A 23,000-nucleotide genomic window follows, 5' to 3' on the forward strand; every position below is an offset into this window, starting at 1 on the left:
TCAGTCCAAAATCCTTGTCCACTGTATTAAGAATAGTATTAATGAAAGACAATCAACTCCTAGACCTGCTGTGGGGAAACTCTTCGCACAAAGGGACTGTCTTATAAAACTTGCTAAAGGTTGTTTGGTCGTGGTGGTGGTTGTTTTGCTATAAAATAATCAAACAGTCTCATTTTTAGAGGCAACAATAAAAAGGTAAGAAAATGGGCTGGGCATGGTGGCTCATGCCTGTGATCCCAACGCTTTGGAAGGCCAAGGCAGGCGGATCGCCTCGCTTTCCCAAAGTGCTGGGATTACAGGCGTGAGCCATGAGGTCAGGAGTTTGAGACCAGCCTGACCAACACAGTGAAACCCCGCTGCTACAAAAAATACAAAAATTAGCCAGGCGTGGTGGTAGGTGCCTGAAATGCCAGCTACTTGGGAGGCTGAGGCAGAAGAATAGCTTGAATCTGGGACAGGTTGCAGTGAGCGGAGATGGTGCCAATGAATTCCCCCGAGTGACAGAGCAAGACTCCATACCAACAACAACAAACTTTGTGAAAGAAAAGGAAAGTAAACCTGAAGTTCAACGGTCAAATTTTTAGTCCCCATATTCTAAATTGGCAAGGAAAAGCCAAATCAAAATATACAAAGATAAAAATATATATGAAAAGTGAGAAAACATTAAAGCCAAACAAGAATGACCCAGAATCAATTTAAAAAAGGGAAGCGAGAGTATAACAATAAGTGGGTCAGAAATAAAAGCAGTAAAAAACTACAGTTAATTACAGTTGCTGAAAATGAAAATATCTTTGTTAAATTTAATTCAATGGGTAAGGGAAAAAATGGCATGAATGAAATAAAATGTATACTTTTTAAAAGGCAGAGACGAGCATAACAAAGGTTTTATTCTTGACAATAAGGAACTTCTAAATTACAAAAAAAAAAAAAAAAAGGAAAGAAAAGCAGCATAGTGAACAGAAAACAAAATATAAGGAAAAAATACGATTTCAAGATAATAGTACAAAACCTTGACCATATATAAAGTACATATATCAAAAACAGTTAGAAAAATGAAACTGACAAAATTAGAATCAGAATTTGCCAGATAAAGTAGATTTTTTTAAAAATGAGACAAGAACTTGAATAATGTAAATAAAACTTAAGCTAGATTTAGTGATGAACAAAGTACTCAATTCTATGCCAAAGAATTCTACATTTGTAAATGCTAACAGCCTACCTATATAAACTGATGACAGAACACAAATAAAATTTCAAGGTATTCACCAAAGAATAAATCATACAACCAAATTCCCTGATCAGAATGTCATGAAATTCAAAAATAATGACAGTAAGAACAAAAGCACCATCTGAAAATGAAAACAATATTATTATGCAATTCAAAGAAGTTGAAATGGAAATTACAAATGATTGAAAAGATAAATAAAATGTGGTAAATTTAAATCATTGAGATGCTGCCAAAGCCAAACTCAGAAGAAAACCCAAAGCCTTATAATAACAAAGAAAAAGCAATGCAAATTGTCTAAAGATATACCACAAAAATCTAAAAAAATAAAATGAGCCAAAAGTTGGGAAAAAAAAAAAGAAACTAAAGAATTAGAAAAATTAAATAATCTCACTACAACCAATAAAACCATAAATAGATGTTTATAAAGAACCCCAAATAATGCCTCTGTCAAGTATATATAAAAGAATGTATAACATTCTAATAAGAAAAAGTCAGCTACGTGCAGTGGCTCACACTTGTAAACCCAGCTTCTTGGGGGCTGAGGTGAGAGGATCACCAACATTCCAAAATAAAGATTCAAGATGCTCAGAGTCTAAAACATTGGAAACGTTATTACATAATCTTAATGACCATTAAACCCTAATAGCAGAACAATATATTAACAAAATATGTAAAACAGAAAAAAAAATTCACAAAATACTTATTCATTTAAATGAATGCCAAAATCTTACTAAACATTAGCCAACCAAATCTAGCAGTATCTTAATGTACAATGGCCGAGCAGAATTTAGTTCGTGAAAGTATAATGAATAAATGAAAAAACACAGATAATCATTTCTAAAGATATTAAACGGCTATCTGATAAAATTCAACATCTACTCCTGATCAAAATTTAGCAAGATGTGAACAGCAGGAAATTTCCATAATCTAATATACTATATCCACAGAAACCTATTAAAAATCATATTTAATTGAAGTTAAATATGATCCCACCCAATTAAGGGATAAAACAAACATTTCAATAATTCCTACTATACTTCCTTTGTTTTTTTTGAGACGGAGTCTCACTCTGTCGCCCAGGCCAGAGTGCAGTGGCACAATCTTGGCTCACTGCAACCTCCACCTCCCAGGTTCAAGCAATCCTCCTACCTCAGCCTCCGGAGTAGCTGGGATTATAGATGCACCACCACGCCTGGCTAACTTTTTTGTATTTTTAGTAAAGATGGTGTTTCACCATATTGGCCTGGCTGGTCTTGAACTCCTGATCTTGTGATCCGCCTGCCTCAGCCTCCCAAAGTGCTAGGATTACAGGCATGTGCCACCGTGCCCAGTCTTTACACTTTCTAACATTGTTACAAAGGTTCTGGATTAAGGTTGTCTACAATCTTTAAAAAAAAAAAAGCCTGAAATGGGAAAAAAGGAACATTTTCTAATTTAAAATATGAAAATGGTGAAAAAGAACACTTCCTGGGAAAGTAATATTACGAATAAACTTAATTTTTTTTTTAACAGGAAAGGACAAACTGATTAAAGAAACTGAAAATACATTTAAGAAACAGACTTACGTATTTATGAAAATTTATTACACAACAACAACACCATTTCAAGAAAAAGCTACATTGTAATTCACCACATGTTACTGGGTCAATTGGTTTTGTATTGGGGGAAATATCAAGTTAGAAATCTATAATTCACACAAAAATTAAATCCAGTTAGATCTAAATCTAAGAAAAAAATTACAGAAGTTCTAAACGATTGAACATTTTTATGTAACTGTGAAATTGGGAAAGCTGTCTTAACTATAATAAAACCCACAAAATGAACAAGTCTCAATACATATGTATTTAAAATTCTGATATGTAACAAAAGAGCTTATATAATATTTGAAGAAATGTCAGACTGTAGAAAATACTACAACATATACAACACAGAATTAATATCCTTATGATATATAAAAAGGTCTTAGAAATAAGTGAGAAAAAATGCACAGAGTATAAACTGGCAATCCATAGAAGAATTATAGAAGGACAAAAATAGCTAACATCCCTAATACTGCAGGAAATGCAAAGTATAATATGAAACAATGGTTATTAAATTATAAAACCCTGAAGATACTGATAAAAGACAATATTGGCAAAGGAATGGAGAAAAAGGACTCCAGGAAGAAGACTGCGGGAATAAGAATGGATATTTATTCAATTCTTAAGGAATAAATTATTCCTTAAGGATAATTTATTATTATGATTATTTAATTAATTTATCTTTTTTGAGATGGAGTTTCACTTTTGTTGCCCAAGCTGGAGTGCAATGGCACGATCTCGGCTCACAACAACTTCTGCCCCCCAGGTTCAAGCGATTCCCCTGCCTCAGCCTCCCGAATAGCTGGGATTACAGGCAGGCACCACCATGTCTGGCTAATTTTGTAATTTTAGTAGAGATGGGGTTTCTCCGTGATGGTCAGGCTGGTCTCGAATTGCCAACCTCAGGTGATCCGCCTGCCTCGGCCTTTCAAAGTGCTGGGATTACAGGCGTGAGCTGCCATGCCTGGCCTGGTAAGGATAATTTGATGATCTATCCTTAACAGAAGACTAATTTAGACATTAAAAAGAATTACATATATGGATAAGGGACGCTACCCAAGTATATGAAGTTTAAAAAGATAGGCTGGGCATGATGGCTCACACCTGTAATCCCAACACTTTGGGAGGCTGAGGCAGGCGGATCACTTGAGGCCAGGGGTTTGAGACCAGCCTGGGCCAACATGGTGAAACCCTGTCTCTACTAAAAATACAAAAAAATTAGCCGGGCATGGTGGTGGGTGCCTGTAGTCCCAACTACTCAGGAGGCTGAGGTGGGAAAATTGCGGGAACCTGGGAGGCAGAGGTTGCAGTGAGCCCAGATCGTGCCACTGCACTCCTGCCTGGGTGACGGAGTGAGACTCTCTCTCAATAAATAAATAAATAAATAAGTCAAAGAATATATTATATATACTTACATGTTCTATATGTGTAGCAAATACATTTGTAAAGGCACAGAACAGAAGTTTGGAAAAGTACACATTAAATTGCTCGAGTGATTAGTAACAAAGAATAGAATTCAAGGGGAGAGATTTGTTTTTTCAACTCTGTTCTTTTGGACTTCCTCAAGATATGAGTGAAGAGAAATACAGTCATACATCACTTAATGATCGGGATACATTCGGAGAAATCCATTAGGTGATTTCATCATAGTATGAACACCATAGAGTGTACTTGCATAAACCTACATGGTATAGCCTACTCCACACCTAGGCTGTATTTTATAGCCTATTGCTCCTAGGCTACAAATCTGTAGCTGAATTACTGTACTGAATACTGTACTGAATATTACTGTACTGAATACTCCAGGATAGAGTAACCCAATAGTAAGTATTGTGTACCTGAACATATCCAACAGTAGTAAAGTAGTAAAGATACAGTAAAAATATAATATTATAATCTTATGGGACCACTGTTGCATATGCAGCCCATCATTGACTGAAACTTTGTCAGATGGCACGTAACTATATTAAAAATTTGCCTTTTATTATTTTCTGTAACATTTGTAATCATATACACACGTAACTGTAGATACGTATATGTACTCATATGTACATGTATGTATGTATTATATTCCATATACAAACATGTTTACTTTGCAATCCTCTAGTTCTATAATGACCACCTATGGCTTTTACTATCAGAAAAATAATTCAAAAATGATTTGCCTTTGGGGTTCAAAAAGAAACTCAGTGACTTATTTAGGTACACTGGGGGAGGGGGTGGGGAAAGGGGAGAAAAAGGGGGAAGAAGAAGAAAGAAAAAGCGGGGGAGGGGGAGGAAGCAGCAGTGGAAAAGGAGAGAGCAAACTTACCCGAATGATAAATCTGATTGCTGCACATCCAGAAGTTGCCATGACTTTTGCACTATTGGGGACAAGATTAAAAAGTGTAGGTACAATGGCTTCAGCGCCATGATCAAACTTGTTTCCCAAAACTGTTGAAAGATGGCTACAAAGGAAGAAAAAAAGTATTTTTTTAATAGTTTAACATTAAATATAGATAGAACCATGTAATTTTAAAATACTCTTTTACTGAATTAACCTAGGAATTTGTATTTTAATCAGTTGTAATGGCAGAAAAACGGAATAAAGATAGGGAAACCTAGATACTACATATTTCCTTCTTTTCCCTATTCTTTAACTGGCTAGTCCAAAGTTGAAATCTGGCATTTTCCTCATCTCTTTGCAATAGCACTTGGAGAAGTCATTTGATTTCAGAATTTATTAACTCTAAGGACACATCAGGTGAAATAATCAGCTCTGATGGTTCTGACCTTTGGTCTTGATCCAGGAGATATTTCCATTTTGATGATCTATTATCAATCTTAAATTCAGCATATTTTTACAAACAAGTTCAAAATCTTACTCAAATCAATGCTCCTCAAGATGTTCTTTATTTCTATTAATAGTATCACCCCTTTTTTAGTCATAAATACTCCCTTACTTCTTTGGAGTAGGATTTCCAAATCCGCAGACAAAAATACAACTCTACCATATCTTATTGGGTGATCTTTAGGACACCTGACTTCTCTTTCCAATTGTGTAGTTAAACAACTAAATCAGCCTTTAATTGCATGATTTTAGTTAAAACACTTAGGAGAGATACGGTAACCACTCAAAGTGCCAACAATTTTGCAATACTGGTTAATTTTTATATATTTATATCTTACTGAAAATACATGGTTGGGATAGAGTTAGCTCCAGTAATTCAGGTTCTTGATTCCAGGAGCTCAGATTTAGACCTATGTACATTTATGTACACAGACCTATGCTGTTACAGTATTAGTTTTCTAATGTCTGAACTCACAGGCAAAAAGGATCCTCAAATGAAAAGCAAGCAGGTGTGGATATGTTTGGATGTTGTCTTCCTTTAAAGAGTATGAGTTTTACTTTGGTAGGCAGGTAATGTACTTGAGAATCAGCTTGACCTTTATAAGCTTGTTGGGAGAGGCAGAGTCTAGAGTTGCCTTCCTTTAGAACTGGTTTAGTACTATTCCTAGGCAATGGCCTTTCTGGGGTTTCTACTGACTGCCCTGGGTGTTCACCAGGGTTTTTCCATTCTGATTGGTCAGATCTTAAACCTCTCCTATCCCTATGTAAGCTCTGGGAATTGTTTACCTTATAGCTCCCAGGCATTAGTTCCCTTCCTTCCTCAGAGAGTTGTACCTTTCACATGGACAGGGAAGTATACATCTAGACTCATGGATTCCCATATTATGATCTCTGTAGCTCTTTGTGTGTGTGTGTGTGTGAGAATCTCCCCATCTTCTCTCCAGTATTCTGTACTGCCAATTTTGACCACTTCAGCCTCTCAAACTCTAGTCTCTGTTTCCTCATCTCAGTGCCTTGCTCTGCTTAGGTTCCCCCTTCCCTCCCCAGAGTGCCTCCAGGTCAAAACTCATACTGTTCAACATCACTTGCATCTTTTCAGAATTCCATTCCTACCCTGTCTGCTATCTGGAAACAGATGTTTCACATATATTGTCCAGTTTTCTGCAAGAGAGCTAGTCATGTTTTAAGTGTATTTTTCATGGTTACATTTTATGGATTTTTGTATTAATTTGGGTTTTCTTTGCTAGTTGGAGATACTGGGTCATTTTGGTATACTGGGACTTGTATCTTGCAACTTTGCCGAAGTCCTTTTATTACAACAATTTATCTGTAGATTCTCTTGCAGTTTTCTGCATGGATAGTTATATCGTCTGTTAATAATGGCAGTTCTGTTCCTTTTCTTGCAATCCTTATATTGCCTTTTCTTTCTTCATTTCCGACTAGAATATATAATACAATCCTGATTAGAAATATTGCTAGTAGGCACTTTTGTGTTCCCTATCTTCAAAGGAATGCATATGCAACAACACTGCTTAGGTCAAAAATAGTAATAAACAGAATTTAAGTTCTACCATCCTTGTATTGTGGAAAACTACAAACTTAAAGTTTAGATTTTGCTAAGTTAATGATGCATGTTGCAATGCCAGAATAACTGCTAAAATATCAGAAATTGAGTATTTAATATCCAAATTAGTAGTGAGAAAAGTGAATACAGCCAGTTTCCAGACCCATTCATTTTCATCTTATACTTGAAGAATTAATGATAAAAACATCCACCAGTAGGCTTTAGATATTTTAAATATCTTTATACCAACCTTAAAATGTTGGTATAAAGAGCTGTTAAGGAATTTTTTTTTAATCATACAGATTGAATCCTTATGTATAACAAAAATGATTTTTGGATCACATACTTTTTTGGCTATCTTGCTACCGCTTGACTTAATGAGCACTGAAGCAGTGAATACTAAATTCATTCATAAAAAACACTTATCATAAAAGGAATATACTTACGCTACAGTAATACAAGCTTCTCTAACCACCTGGGATCGAAGATCCTTAGCTGAAAGTTTAAGTGCTCCATCCAACAAGCGTAAATGTTGAAAAAAGCAATCATACTGTGCAGCTCCAGCAACAAGCAGTGATCGGATTTTCTTCAGCTGAAATAAAGAATTTTCATTATTGACAAAAAAGGTGGAAGTGCAAAAAAAAAAAAAAAAAAAAAGCTACCTAAACTACGTTATTCAAACAAAAACTTTCTAAAAAATGAAACATATGTGATGTTTCATTATATTACTATATTCAGACATTTTAGTCGCATTAAATATTTAGTAGCATTAAAAAAGTATCTTATAAATAAATATACCAACAAAAAGCTGTCTGAAAAATAGTATTATAGATTTAGTTATAAGCACAACAGAGAAATGTAATCTATAAGTACATAAATCGTAAAGTTTTAAGGGAATCCATTTAATTTATTTATTCATGTGTCTTTTAGCTTAATCCCCAGTGTGATCATAGGGAGTCTTTCTTTTACTTGTGGTAAAATACACATGAACAAAATTCACTATTTTAACCATTTTAAAGTATACAATTCAGTGGCATTAAGTGCATTCACAATGTTGTGTGACCATTACCATCACTATCTACGAAGGGAGCCTATTTTTAAAAGTGCCAAATTTGGAAACTTTTAGCATTACTTTTTTTTGCTGCAGAAGATTTTTTTTTTTTGAGACAGTCTTGCTCTGTTGCCCAGGCTGGAGTGCAGTGGTGCCACTGCAGCCCACTGCAACTTGCACCTCCAGGGTTTAAGTGGTTTTCGTGCCTCAGCCTCCCCAGTAGCTGGGATTACAGACACATGCCACCGTGCCTGAATAATTTTTGTATTTTTAGTAGAGATGGGGTTTCACTGTGTTGGCCAGGCTGGTCTCAAACTCCTGGCCTCAACGGATCCACCGCCTTGGCCTCCCAGCAGGAGTGAGCCACTACATCTGGCCTGCTGTTGAATTTTTAATTTCTTAAATTTTTAATTATTATGAATACATAATAGTTGTACATTTTTATGAAGTACATGTGATATTTTGATAAAAGCACACAATGTGTAACAATCAAATCAGGGTAATTGGGATATCTGTCACCTCAAACATCAATCAGTTCTTTCTGTTAGAAACATTCCAATTCTACTCTTTTAGTTATTTTGAAATATACAATAAATTATTGTTAACTACAGTCACCCTATTGTGCTGCCTAACACTGGATCTTATTCTTGCACTAACTGTATTTTTGTACCCTTCAACTATTTCCTCTTTATTTCCCTGCCCAACTCCCAACTACCTTTCTCAGTCCATGGTAACCATTATTCTACTCTCTATCTCAAGTTCAAGTTTTTTAGGTCTCACATATTAGTGAGAACATGCAATCTTTTTCTTTCTGTTACTGGTTTGTTTCATTAAACATAACGTCCTCCAGTTTCATCCACGTTGTTGCAAGCCATAGGATTTCATCCTTTTTACGGTGGAATAATATTCCAATGTGTGTGTGTACCACGTTTTCTTCATCCATTATTCACCAATGGACATTTAGGTATATTCCATCTCTTGGATTTTTGTGAATAGTGCTGCAATAAACATGAAAGTGCAGGTATCTTTTCAATATATTGATTTCTTTTCTTTTGGATATATACCCAGCCATGGGATTGCTAGATCATATTGTGGTTTTATTTTTATTTTTATTATTTTTTAAGAAACTTCCATACTGTTCTCCCTGCATGTGGTGGCTCACACCTGTAATCTCAGCACTTTGGGAAGCCAAGGAGGATAGGTGACTTGAGCCCAGGAGTTTGAGACCTGCCTGGGCAACATAGGGAGATAAAAGTTAGCTGGGCATGGTGGCATGTGCCTATAGTCCCAGGTACTTGGGAGGCTGAGGTGGGAGGACTGCTTAAGCCCCAGAGGTCAAGACTGTAGTGAGCCGTGATTGCGCCACTGTATTCCAGCTTGGGAAACAGAGTGAAACCCAGTCCCAAACGACAATACAATACAATACCCAAACTAAATAAACTAAGCTAAAATAAAGAACGAAACTAAACTAAACTAAAATTTATATTTCTATCAGCAATGTACAACTGTTCCTCTTTCTCCACATCCTTGCCGGCATTCTTGTTTTTTGCTTGTTATTGCCTGTCTTCTAAATAAAAGTCATTTTAACAGGGGTGAGATAATATCTCACTGAAGTTTTAATTTGTATCTGTCTGATAACTAGTCATGTTGAGCATTTTCCCACATACTTGTTGTCCATTTGTATCTCCTCTTTTGAGAAATGTCTATTTAGATCTTTTGTCCACTTTTAAATCAGATTACTTATTTTTCCTATAGAATTTTTTGAGTGACTTATATATCCTGGTTATTACTCCCTTATCAGATGGGTAGTTTGCAAGTATCTTCTCCCATTCTGTGGGTTGTCTCTTCATTTTGTTGACTGTTTCCATTGTTGTACAGGAACTTTTTAGCTTGATGTGATCTCATTTGTCCATTTTTGCTTTGGTTGCCTATGCTTTTGAGGTCTTACTCAAGAAAATCTTTGCCCAGACCAACGTCCTAGAAAGTGTTTCTCCAACGTTTTCTTGTAGTAGTTTGATAGTTTGAGGTCTTAGATTTAAATCTTTAATCAATTTTGATGTGATTTATGTATAGTGGGACATAGGGGTCTAGTTTCACTCTTCTGCAATGTGGATATCCAGTTTTCCCAATACCATTTATTGAACTGTCCTTTCTCTGTTGTATGTTCTTGGTACCTCTGCTGAAAATGAGTTGAGTATAAATGCAAGGATTTATTTCTGGGTTCTCTATTCTGTTCCACTCGTCTATCTCTTTTTTACTTTTATTATTTTTTAAGAAACTTCTATACTGTTCTCCCTGCATGTGGTAGCTCACACCTGTAATCTCAGCACTTTGGGAGGCCAAGGTAGGTGGGTCACTTGAGCCAGTACCATGCTATTTCAGTTACTACAGCTTTGTAAATATTATTTGAAGTCAGGAGAGATGCCTCCAGCTTTGTTCTTTTTGCTTAGGATTGCCTTCACTCACTATTGTTGATCTTTTGTAGTTCCATAAGAATTTTAGTACTGTTTTCTCTATTTTCTCTATTTTTATGAAGAATGCCATCGGTATTTTGATAGAGATTGCACTGTATCTGTACATCGCTTTGGGGAGTGTGGACTTTTTGACAATATTGATTCTTCCAATCAATATGAACATGGAATATATCTTTGTTTTTTGTGTCCTTTTTAATTTCTTTCATCGATGTTTTTATAGTTTTCATTGTAGAGATCTTTTACTTCTTTGGTAAAGTTTATTTCTAAATATTTTAATTGTAGCTACTGTAAATGGGGTTACATTCTCAGTTTCTTTTTCAAATTGTTTATTGTTGGCATACAGAAATGCTACTGATTTTTGTACGTTGATTCTGTATCCTGCAACTTTACTGAATTTTTTTTGGTGGTGTTTTTAGGTTTTTCTAAATATAAGTTCATATCATCTGCAAACAAGGATAATTTGACTTCTTCCTTTCCAATTCGGATGCTCTTTATTTCTTTAGAAGAAATGGATACCTTTCTAGACACAAAAACCTACCAAGATTGAACCATGAAGAAATCCAAAACCTGAAAAGTCCAATAACAAGTAACAAGATAGAAGTAGTAATTAAAAGTCTCTCAATAAAGAGAAGCCCAAGACCTGACTATTTCACTGCTGAATTCTATCAAACATTTAAAGTCGAACTAATGCCAACTGTATTCAAACTATTTAAAAAAAAAATCAAGGAGGAGGAAATACTTCCAAACTCATTCTACGAGGCCAGTATCACCCTGATACCAAAAGCAAAGACAAAACAAAGAAAACTACAGGCCAGTATTTCTGATGAACACAGATGCAAAAATCCTCAACAAAATACTATTAAACCAAATTCAACAACACATTTAAAAGATCATTCATCATGATCAAGTGGGATAAATCCCAGGATGCAAGGATGATTTAATATACATGAATTAATAAATGTGACACATCATATCAACAGAATGAAGGACAAAAACCACAAGACCCTTTTTACAGATGCCGAAAAAGTATTCAATAAAATTCAACATTGCATCATAATAAAAACTCTCAAAACACTGGGTATAGAAGTAATATACCTCAGCATGATAAAAGCTATGTAAAACAAACTCACAGCCAATATCATACTGAATAGCGAAAAACAGAAAGCCTCTCCTCTAAGGTCTGGAATAAGACAAGGATGCCCACTTTCAACACTTTTATTCAAGAGTACTAGAAGGCCTAGCTAGAGCAACTAGACAAGAAAAGGCATTACTTTTTCAGTATTTGATTGACAAATGTCATCCACATGAAAACCAGACATACATAATAAAATTACATTGATCAAAAGAGATACACACACGTGCACATCTGTGCTCATACACACTCAGAAGCTAAAACTCTACTTATCACACCAACATTGTATATAATTTCACATTTAACTCAGAGGTTTTCTAAATTTTAAAATATGTCTTTAGGCTGGGCGCAGTGGCTCAGGCCTGTAATCCCAGTACTTTGGGAGGCCCAGACGGGTGGATCACAAGGTCAGGAGATCAAGACCATCCTGGCTAACATGGTGAAACCCCGTCTCTACTAAGAAAATACAAAAAACTAGCCAGGCATGGTGGTGGGCGCCTGTAGTCCCAGCTACTCGGGAGGCTGAGGCAGGAGAATGGTGTAAACCCGGGAGGCGGAGCTTGCAGTGAGCTGAGATCCAGCCATTGCACTCCAGCCTGGGCGACAGAGCGAGACTCCGTCTCAAATAAAATAAAATAAAATAAAATAAAATAAAATAAAATAAAATAAAATATGTCTTTAATGTTAAATCAGATGCATAAAGATGTAAATGTAAAAAAACCCTACTATGGACATTAGAAAAAAATCAAAAGAATGTTACACAATCTTGGGCATATAAGGAAAGGAAAACTATCATAAACAGAGGAGAATTTTCAAGTGTCTAAATTATAACTAAAAACAAAATAAAAATCACAGTATGGTAGGATAAAATTACCTGCAACGTATATAAGATGACACACAAAGAATGACAATAAAATAAGAAAAAGACAAATACAGTCGTCTCCCCTTACCTGCAAGGGATATGTACCAAGACCCCCAGTGGATGCCTAAAACCTCAGATAGTACTGAACCCTATATATCTTTTTTTTCCTATAAATATTTACCTATGATAAAGTTTAATTTATAAATTAGGCACAGTAAGAGATTAATGACAATAATAATATGGAAAAACAATAACAATATATTGTAACAAACATGTGAATGTAGGTCTCTCTCTATCAAAGTATCTTCTTATTTCTTGGCCATGGTCGACCATGAGTAACTGAAGCCATGGAAACTGAAACCATAGATAAGGGGGGACTATTGTAACCTGTGATTAAATTGGGTAAAATAAATATATTTAAATATGTTAAAAGTTACTAGTGATAAATTCACAAAGTCACATTTCTCCCCAATACAATGGCAAAAATTTTTTAAATTTGAAAAGAAAACAGATGCTCTCAAACACTGTAAGATTATATATGACTAACACCTTTGTTCAAAATATTTTGGCAGCATCTACTAAAATAAAATTGCAGCAACTCTTTACCCAACAATCCACATTTTAAAATCTAACCTACAAAAATAAAAGCACCATTGTTACAAATGCGTGTAAGGATGTTTACTATAACACTGCTAAAATAGCAAAACAATAAAAAAAACCTGAAAATCCATCAAATGGTAAATGATTTTAAAAATTACATGTCGTGGAGTGGGGGGATGGGGGAGGGATAGCATTAGGAGATATACCTAATGTAAATGACGAGTTAATGGGTGCAGCACACCAACATGGCACATGTATACATATATAACAAACCTGCATGTTGTGCACATGTACCCTAGAACTTAAAGTATAACAGAAACAAACAAAAGATCAGATTCCTATAACACACATAAACAAATTACATGTATACATATTAAACTAAGGAATATATGTACATATTGATCTGCACTCAATAAATATCTGAGCAACTATTATGTGCCTGACATCATCTATACCAGGTGTACTGAATGAGCACGATTTGTTAAGCAAAAAAAAAAAAAAAAAAAAAAAAAAAAAAAAAAAAATAAGTAATTATGTAATAAATATTTTTTTTTTTTTTTTTTTTTTTTTTTTTTTTTTTTTTTTACAAAGAGAGTAGGGGAAAATTGTGCGTACCTTGTCATATATGTTTAAATACATATAACACAGAAAAGGATACACTCTAAAATGAAAAGTGTGTTTTTTAATTTTTTTTAAGAGATAGGGTTTCACTCTGTTGCCCAGGCTGGAGCACAGTGGTACAATCATAGCTCACTGTAACCTCAGACTCCTGGGCTCAAGCAATCCTCCCATCTTAGCCTCCACAAAAGTTTATTTCTTTAACAGGTAGGAAACTATTAACTTTTTCTCTGTAGTTTTCTACATTATTTCACTCATTACAATAAGTCTGTGTCATTTTTCTAATGAAAAAAAAAAATCAAAAGACCATCTGTTGTTTCCAAATGGGTAGTTTTGAAGTAAAACCCAAAAAAAAAAACCCTTAAGTAAAAAGATGACGTTTTATACTAACAATACTTAATCTGTCATGTTTCTCTACAGATTACCTGTGACAAACAAGAATAGGAGCCATATTTAACAAATCTGGAGGAACACTTTGTTAAAAACAGTATTTCAATGTTTTAAGATATGCAGACTTCCTAACAAAGACAAAAATGGTCCTTTGTTCATGGTGTCATAAAAGCCATATTTGTCAAAAGACCCTGCATTTGATGTAATTAATCAAAATGGGGATTTTCATAATCACCAGGTTGAGACCTCTCAGAGCAGAACAGTCTTCAAATGCACCCCTTTTCTCTGGCTTCTTGAAAACTGTGAGGTACTCATTTGGTACATGTCATCTGGTTATGTAAACAGTCAGTTCACAAATTTAAAAAACATACTGCTTATGTCAACACAAATATTATTTTAAATTTTATCAAATATTTTCCTTAAGGAATTTAGGCTAAATAAAATATTCTTAACTCAAGGATATCTGACCTTTATAAATGAAATCACAGGAGAAATATTCACCACATTCACATGAGAAGAAAAAAAGCCAGATAAATGCACACCCTGTTGTGAATTTATATTGATGCTATGAAAACACTGAGCATGCAGGTAAAGTGAACTGCTTTATTGGTAAACCTTACATGACTTGAGGATAGTGCTAAGAAGCAACTGTGTAAGTCCACAGAAAGGCCAAAGCCCTGTGAATCTCACATTGCGCTGATCAGTCAAAAACGGCGCATGTGGTAAGGCTCCCAAGTGTGTAGGCACCATCCAATAAGCCAAACCAAAATAAAAATCGATCCTAAACCGGAAAATGAGTATTTTATCAATATATTCTCCAGAAAGAAATGTAACCTACCAGACTCTATTTTATAAGTGAATACCATATAGTACTACTACTGAATTTCCATGTTTTTTAAAAGGAACATCAATAAAGAAAGAAGATAAAATTAAAGACAAAAACTTACTGCATTGGCACGCTGATCCCAGTCATGTTTGTCATCTGACAAAATTTCCCTGATTTTATTTAATGTTTCTTCGAGTTCTCGACTAGAATAAATCTTAAAAAAAGAGATTCAGAATTATAACAGCGTTTCTTGCCATGAACAATATCAAAATTGTGCCCTGATGTTTAAAACAATCTTTCACCTACTAAGTTTATTTCTCATTCTAGCACCATTCTAATGGAAAATAGAAATACATTATAGACAATAATAACACAAAACGCTTTATTTTTCTTCCTTACTTGTTACCATTTTTGCTATTTCTTCCCTCATAAATAACTTCAAATATGCTCTTAAAATGCTTTGTAATTTTAAAAACAAGATGTCAAATATCTAAGAATAAATAAAAGTCTAATTTCTCAAAATGACTTCAAGTGTATAACCTAGCTTATTGCATTCATATACATATCATACAATATAAGGACATGTTTTAAGTTAGTTTTGATTTTCTCTCTTATGTCATGATAAACTATAGTCAGGATAGCTACATGTTTTGTTCCCTCTGGAGCCAACCCTTTGTCAAACTGCTATTCACCATTATTCTTTGATTCATTTAAAAAATATTCACATAACACAGAGGTACTATGCTAAGCAATGGGGAGACTAGGGTTAGCCAAAATAGACATGGTCTTTGCTTTATGTAGAGTACAATCTACTCAGGGAGATTTTAAAAATCAATCAAATATGAAACTACAAATAGGAAGTCCCACAACAGAAAATGAAAGTTTATATATAAGAGGGGTTTGACCTATGAGGAAAGTCAAGATTGTACTGAGAGCTAAATAATGTGTAGGATATCATTAGGCAAAGTGGAGAGATTTGATTTCCCTAGAGAGTTAATATCATGTGCAAAGGCTCTGTGGCAAAGTAAATGAAAGAAGGCCAGAGTAAGGAATAAAAAGCATAAAGGGAACTGGGAGAAGAGCCAATGACCCAGGTGTGAGGATGGAACAGCTATAACCACACTGTTGATCATGGGAGGAGACAATGCAGAGGAATTAGAAATGAGAAATAGACTCCTGGTGATACCAACTGAGTCCCTTCATCAAATTGCCTTACATCTTTCACTTTTAACGCTATTAAATTCACCTTTTGCTTAACAGACAGTAAGAGCAAGAGAGAGAGAGAAAGAGAGTGCTTGCAAACGCAAAGGAGAGCAAGGCATGAGACAAGGCTGGGACGAGGTAGATAGTGACCAGGTAACATTCTGTTATGTGGTTAAAGAAACTTCTGAGCTAGCTCCTTCCTGCCTCTCACCTTCTCTTCACAATACCCCTCTGCCATTTTCCAGAACGTTCTACCACCCCTAATCTTATGATGCATTCCCCTGGAACACAATGCAAGGTTCCCTTTCCCCCAGTAAGGAAGAAGAGAGTCAACTCAAAAATGTACTTCTTTAAACATTCTTTCAGCAGGTATACAAGCAAAAGAAGCTTGAAAACCCACTAAGTTAGGTATCTGTTGCAGTAGAATGATTCCTAGGTTTCTAACTTTTGTAATTGATGAAGTAATGGTTTACACACAGAGAATACTGGAAGACCATTATTTCAGTTTCAAACAGGATAAGTTTGAGGTGTCTGAGATATCTGAAAGAGGGCGTCAGGTAAACAATCACAGTGGACAAATCATTTTGGAACTCAGGAGAGATCTGGCTTGGAGGTTAAAATCTGGGCATTATCTAGATAAAATGTAGGAACTGAAGCCAGTGGTTTGAAGGAGGTGACTCAGTAAGAAAATAGAGAATGAGAAGACAGGGCCCAGAACTAACCCTTAAGAAACTCCAATATTCAACAGCCAAGTAGAGAAGGATGTGCTTATAAAAGAGACAGAGATGAAGTGACAAAGATGTAGAGGAAATAAGATGGAAGAACATTACATCACAAGCACCTAAAATTAAACACCAAAATAGTGGCTATAGTCAACAGTGCTAAATACTGATAAAAGAACAAGAAAAAAAAAAATTACAAATGGGTTGATTCTGGTGCCTCAACGATGATCAGTGATTTACTCAAGACCTGTTTCAATGTAATAAGCTAGAAAGAAGTGGGATGAAGTGAGTAACAAGTTATAGAAATACCAAGTACAGACAACTCTTTTGGAAAAGCTGACTGTGAGGGTCAAAATAAAAAATAGTATCTGGAAGATAAGGAGTCCAGTGAGACTTTTGTTTTTTTAATTGAAGAACCCAGTCACGTTAAGAGATAAACAGAAAGAGCTTGAACCACATGAGATTACTGATTGTGTAAATGTATTAAGGAAGCAGAAAACACTAGGCTTTGGAGCACTGGTGGAGGTGCTGGCCTTTGAAGAAGGACCATGTTCCCTGAGCAACAGGACAAAAGGAATGTACAGTAGAGAAGAATGTTAACAGAAAGATCATGCTCCCATTTGATGGTGACTGCTTATTTACTAAAGTAAGGGGCTGAGAGAAGAGAGGAGGACTGAGACAGGCTGATGGATAGAAAGGAAAGAAACACGTCTGATAGCTATATTAAGCAGAGAAATAACTGATCACAGAAACATAGTAAGGATATCAGATCGCTGAGGGCTCATTTTATGTGAATTCCACTAAAAATCATGAGCCCTAACATGTGACTTTCTCTAGCAGCATGGTTTCAGGACATAGAGAAAATAAAAAGTTGGGAATATCCACAGTTGTAGGTTTGTAAAATCCGTATTTTAAAAAAATCACTGTTTAATACTTTGTCATGAAAAAAAAAGAACAGAGAAGCAAGGGATTTTAGTATAATATGTACAGTCCTACCACAAGAAACCATGGTATCAAAGCCTAGATAAGAAGGAAATCAAAGCATAGATGAGAAGGAAAGTATAAAGTGATGGATGATTAATTGAGAGTGAGTAGAAAAGACAATGGACTGAAGATCTTTGAAATCATGCAGAAGTAGTTGTTACAACTTAAAAAAGCAAGGGAATCCTGGTCAGTAACAAGATATTTCAATTAACAACTTTGGAAACATAACAGTAACACACAGATGATATCAAAATCCAATGTGTGACCATGAACTGGGTAGCTATGGTGAAAGTGAGGAGGAGGTCTAGAAACTGAATTCATCAAAAATGTGTGAAAATTTAGGAAAATAATAATAGCTAACATATACTTCTTACACTTCATCTGTACGGTCATAGCTAGCCTCACAATAACCCTCGGCATAAGTACTAATAATTCCCATTTTAAGATGAGGAAACTGAAGCACAGAGGGTTAAGTAATGTACTAAGGTTACACAGCTAGTGTGGCAGAGCTGGGATTCAAACCTAGGCAGCACTGGAATGTTGTCAAGATCGTTACATGCCAATAAGAAGGCTGGCCAGGGAGTATGAACCTCATATAAATGGGTATAGGAATAATGGTCACAAAGTAATAATGAGGAGTGAAAGCACAATAAACTTATTATCAATTACTAAGAGTATGAGAGCCAAAAATAATAAACAGCTTTATCTTTAAAGAGGGTAAAAAAAAAAAAAAAATCAGATTCTAATCAAGGAAAGAACATTCAATGGACCCTTTAAAAATGGGGTTAAAGCTTAGGGGAGTTACTGCTTATGAAAAAGATGTTTCCAAGGGAACAATGGAAGGTGTGGAACATTTACAGGGTGGTGAGGGTGGCAGAGAGGCCCAGCTGGAAGAAAGCAATGAGTAATTGTAAAATAGCCTTTTCCCCTCCATATAGTTAAGTAGCCCTTGGCTGCCCATACCATGATGTTACCAGTCTGACAAGAACATACTGAAAAATACAAATATTCAAGTTCAACTAAGTTTTACTGATTGTTCCTACAACACTAATCTTCCCCTTATAAGAAAGCCTGTAAAACACAAAAGGAGGAAGTGCTATGTTTTCTCTATTATTTAAAAAGTATCTTAAAATAAGAAAAAATACACGTCTCAATAAAGGGATAAAATACAGTCAAACCGGACAACTTTGTAAAGCTTTCTTTTAACTTTTTAAGATCTTAAATATCTTAAGGACAATTTTCCTTTCAAGGAGCTAAAAAGGTAACACAGGCAATAGAAGGTAGTTAGCAAGTAAAGCGATGTGAGAATATTTTCAAATAGACATGCTAAAGAGTATTCACACCCATCATACTGGTAAAAATATTTTGAGTTACAACAACAAGTATTGGCAAGGATGTGATGAAATCAGAACTATCATACCTTTCGCATAGGAGTCTGAACTGGTACAACAACCCTACAGGGTAACATCTAAGTAAACTTAAAGATTATAACCATGCAATTCTACTCCTATGTTTATACCCTGAAGAAACTCCTACCTACAAATAATCAAGGACATATGTACAAAAATATTCATTGCAGGCTGGTGTGGTGGCTCACGCCTGTAAGCTCAGCACTTTGGGAGGCCAAGGTGAGGAGTTGGAGACCAGCCTAACCAACACAGTGAAACCCCATCTCTACTAAAAATACAAAATATTAGCTGGACGTGGTGGCGGGATGCCTGTAATTTCAGCTACTCAGGAGGCTGAGGCAGGAGAATCGCTTTAACCCAGGAGGTGAAAGGTTGCAGTGAGTCAAGATTGTACCACTGCACTCCAGTCTGGGCAACAGAGCAAGACTTCATCTCAAAAAAAAAAAAAAAAAAAAAATCACTGCAGCATGATACGGAATAGCCAAAAACTAGAAACAACCTATAAACGCACTGTGGTCTGTTCATACAATAGAATACCATCTATCAATCCAAACGAATGAACTAGAATCACAAATTTTACATTGTGAAAAAATATAAATAACACCACAGTAAAAAAAGTCAGGTTGCAGAATGTTACATACAATATAACATTTATGTGTAGTTTTAAGTCATGGAAATAATACTCTTACTTATGCATGTGTCCACTTTACTTCAATAACATCTATATGAATGACTTCCAAATTTCTATCATCAACTAATCTAATACTCTGTGAGCTCAAAACTCATTAATTTAAGAATCTGAACACTGCAGTGTGATGTGATTCAACAATATGATTCAATTCTATTTCAGCCTCACTGAAAAATCACTTGAAAATCTAATTGTACCAACAAATAATGGCTTGGTGGTAATAAGCCAAATAGTTTATTTATATAGCTATTTAACGAAAAAAAAAATTCTTAAAAAGGGACAGAGACAAATAATTATATGAACAGGTACATAGGTAATATTCATGGGGAGTGCCACTGGTAGCCTTACCTGAACAGAAGGGACATCTGTAAAAGCTTTTATAAAATCATCTTCATCAACTGCTCCAGCACCTCCTTCCTTAGAAGCACCTGCTAATTAAAAGGAAATTAATTTCCTAAGATTCATTTTTAAGCATCTTAACATTAATGACAACATGAAAAATAAAACTCTTTTGATATCAACAAAAGTATAATTTTGAGGGATATTCCATTTTATAAGAAAGCATTTAAAAAATCTCCAACTTTCAGAAAGGTCAAGGTACTTTGTAATGCCAATTAAGTATAAGGTGCTAGCCTAGGCTGGTGGTAATACTCGAACTGTAAGAGCACAGCCCTGAAACCCACCTCCCTATTCAATGCACTAGCAAACACACATAAACATAAGGATAAATGTTTTAAAAGTTGAATAGCAACTTATAATGACACTAAATGTCAATAATTGATAGAGTGGTGCAGAAAATCTGTGTATGCTACTGTGGTCAGGAAAGCATTCATGAAAGAAATGAGAGTTGAAATTAAATTTAATTACACAAACAAATCTTCCGTTATTGCACACTGACAATAAAAAAGTAAACTTAGTAGGCAGTAGTTATTGAAGAGCCAATAATTAAGCTATTCTTTCAGCTCTAAACCTACTCTTCTATATATACTCTGCTTTGAGATGCTGAACCTAGTATTCATTAAACCAATTTTTCTGTTGATTTTAATGGTTTCCTCTCCTCTTAAACTCTGGCAATGGGGGTGTTGGAGAGAGACTGGAAGTTAAAGGAAGGGACCTGTTTCTTCCTGACTGCTTTCCATTCTTCGCAGTGGAATCCTGACAACTCTGGTAGACCACTCATTCCAGGAGCAGCACCGGACTCCAGTATGCAGTTTTTCTAACACTCACTGAATCAGCTCGCTGTGCCATCGCATAGCACCAACTAGCTTCCACCCTCTCCTTAGAGGTCTGAGTCCCAGATCTGGGGAGCCTCTGAGTTCTCATTCCCGAATGCAGGCTCCTTTTACAATGTGACTTTGCAGCTCATCCTATCCAAAAACAAAGTCCCCAACTAATAAGTGGGGCAGAGTACCCTACAATTCTTGAGTTGAGACAAGAGAGGCTAAGGCAGTTCTGACTGATGATTCCCCAGTGTCAAGCAGGAATAAATCTTCTCTGGAAGAAAGTTGTTTCTGGTAGGTCCAAAGGACTTCCACCAACTAAGTTCAAGCAATGAGTTCACAATTAAAGATCAAATACGCAAGAAGGCAAGAGTCACAGGGAACAGATAATAGATTTGAGAACTGTCGATATTAGAATTGTCCAGTACAGATTACAGAACAGATGTGTATATGTTTAAAGAAATCAAGGATGGACTCAAAGATGACCAATCAACAAGAGGCCATTAGGAATAAACAGATGAACTTGGGGGTAGGAGGATGAAACAACTTGAACTAAGTAATACAACAGTTGAAATTTTTTAAAAAATTAAACATATTTAAGAACAAATTAGAGAGCTGGAAGATACACCTGAATACATTATCCAAAATGTGGCAAAGAGAAAAAGGAAATGGAAAGACATAAAGAGATACAAAGGACAGCATGAGAATATCTAATTAACATACATCTATTGGGGCGTCTGAAAGATATTTAACAAGAGATAACAGTTGTGAAATTTCCAGATTAATGAAACAAGAATCTTTATAAATTCAGGATGTACAACATAACCCAAGCAGGATAAATAAAAAGAAATCCAAACCTAGAATTTGGCGGTGTAACTGCACAACTCCAAAGACGGAGACAGTAATCAGAGAAAGAAGAGATCACCTAGAAAGGAACAACAATTTGAACAACAGATTTCTCAAGTGCAATAGTGGAAGCCAGGGAGAATATACTAATAATATCTTGCAAGTTTTGAAAGAAGAAAATATTGGCAAAATATTATCTAAATTGTGTGCCTAGCAAAAGTAATTTTTTGGACTACAAGTGGAAAAAATTAGATGCGCTGAAAATGAATATAACAAAACCGTCATTACTATTTAAAATGGTATGATGGTATCAGGGAGCGGCAAACTTGATCTATAAAGGGCCACACAGTAATATTTTCGGCTTCAAAAACTGAAGTGAGATAATGTATAAATTAACTGTTCAATTTAACCATTCTACAATGGATATGTATTTCAAAATATGTGGTACACAATAAATATACATAATTTTAGTTGTCTAATATATATACACACACATATATAGTAAAATCATTCAAAATTCAACTTTCTAAGGTAGCTGGAAATAAAATCAATATACAAAAATCAATCTCATTGCTAAGCACTAGCAACGAAGTTAGAAATTTTAAAGAGTGAAAAAATTGGGGAAAATAATAATTTTTAATGTAATATTAAAGTACTGAAATAAATGGAGAGCCAGGTGCCGTGGCTCACACCTATAATCCCAGGACTTTGGGAGGCTGAGCCAGGCGGATTGCCTGAGCTCAGAAGTTTGGGACCAACCTTGGCAACATGAA

At 35.2% G+C, this 23,000-nt stretch overlaps 1 protein-coding gene across 6 annotated transcripts in view; it reads right to left on the reverse strand.

Moving 5' to 3' along the window:
* Nucleotides 1-23,000, reverse strand: part of CLASP2 (cytoplasmic linker associated protein 2) — a 233,029-nt gene that overhangs the window by 132,795 nt on the left and 77,234 nt on the right. For 3 of the 6 annotated variants that reach the window (XM_023214684.2, XM_023214680.2, XM_023214685.3), the window contains 4 exons: nt 20,510-20,589; nt 15,277-15,369; nt 7,649-7,794; nt 5,120-5,255 (listed from right to left, as the gene is read on the reverse strand). In XM_023214684.2, coding sequence (XP_023070452.1) covers nt 5,120-5,255; nt 7,649-7,794; nt 15,277-15,369; nt 20,510-20,589 — 455 coding nt within the window. Of the gene's footprint in view, nt 1-5,119; nt 5,256-7,648; nt 7,795-15,276; nt 15,370-20,509; nt 20,593-23,000 lie in introns of all 6 variants that reach the window. The other 3 variants (XM_023214682.2, XM_023214679.2, XM_023214681.3) reach the window with 1 other exon arrangement.

Source organism: Piliocolobus tephrosceles, chromosome 2 (genome assembly GCF_002776525.5).
Source record: "Piliocolobus tephrosceles isolate RC106 chromosome 2, ASM277652v3, whole genome shotgun sequence".
Taxonomy (NCBI): Eukaryota; Metazoa; Chordata; class Mammalia; order Primates; family Cercopithecidae; genus Piliocolobus; species Piliocolobus tephrosceles.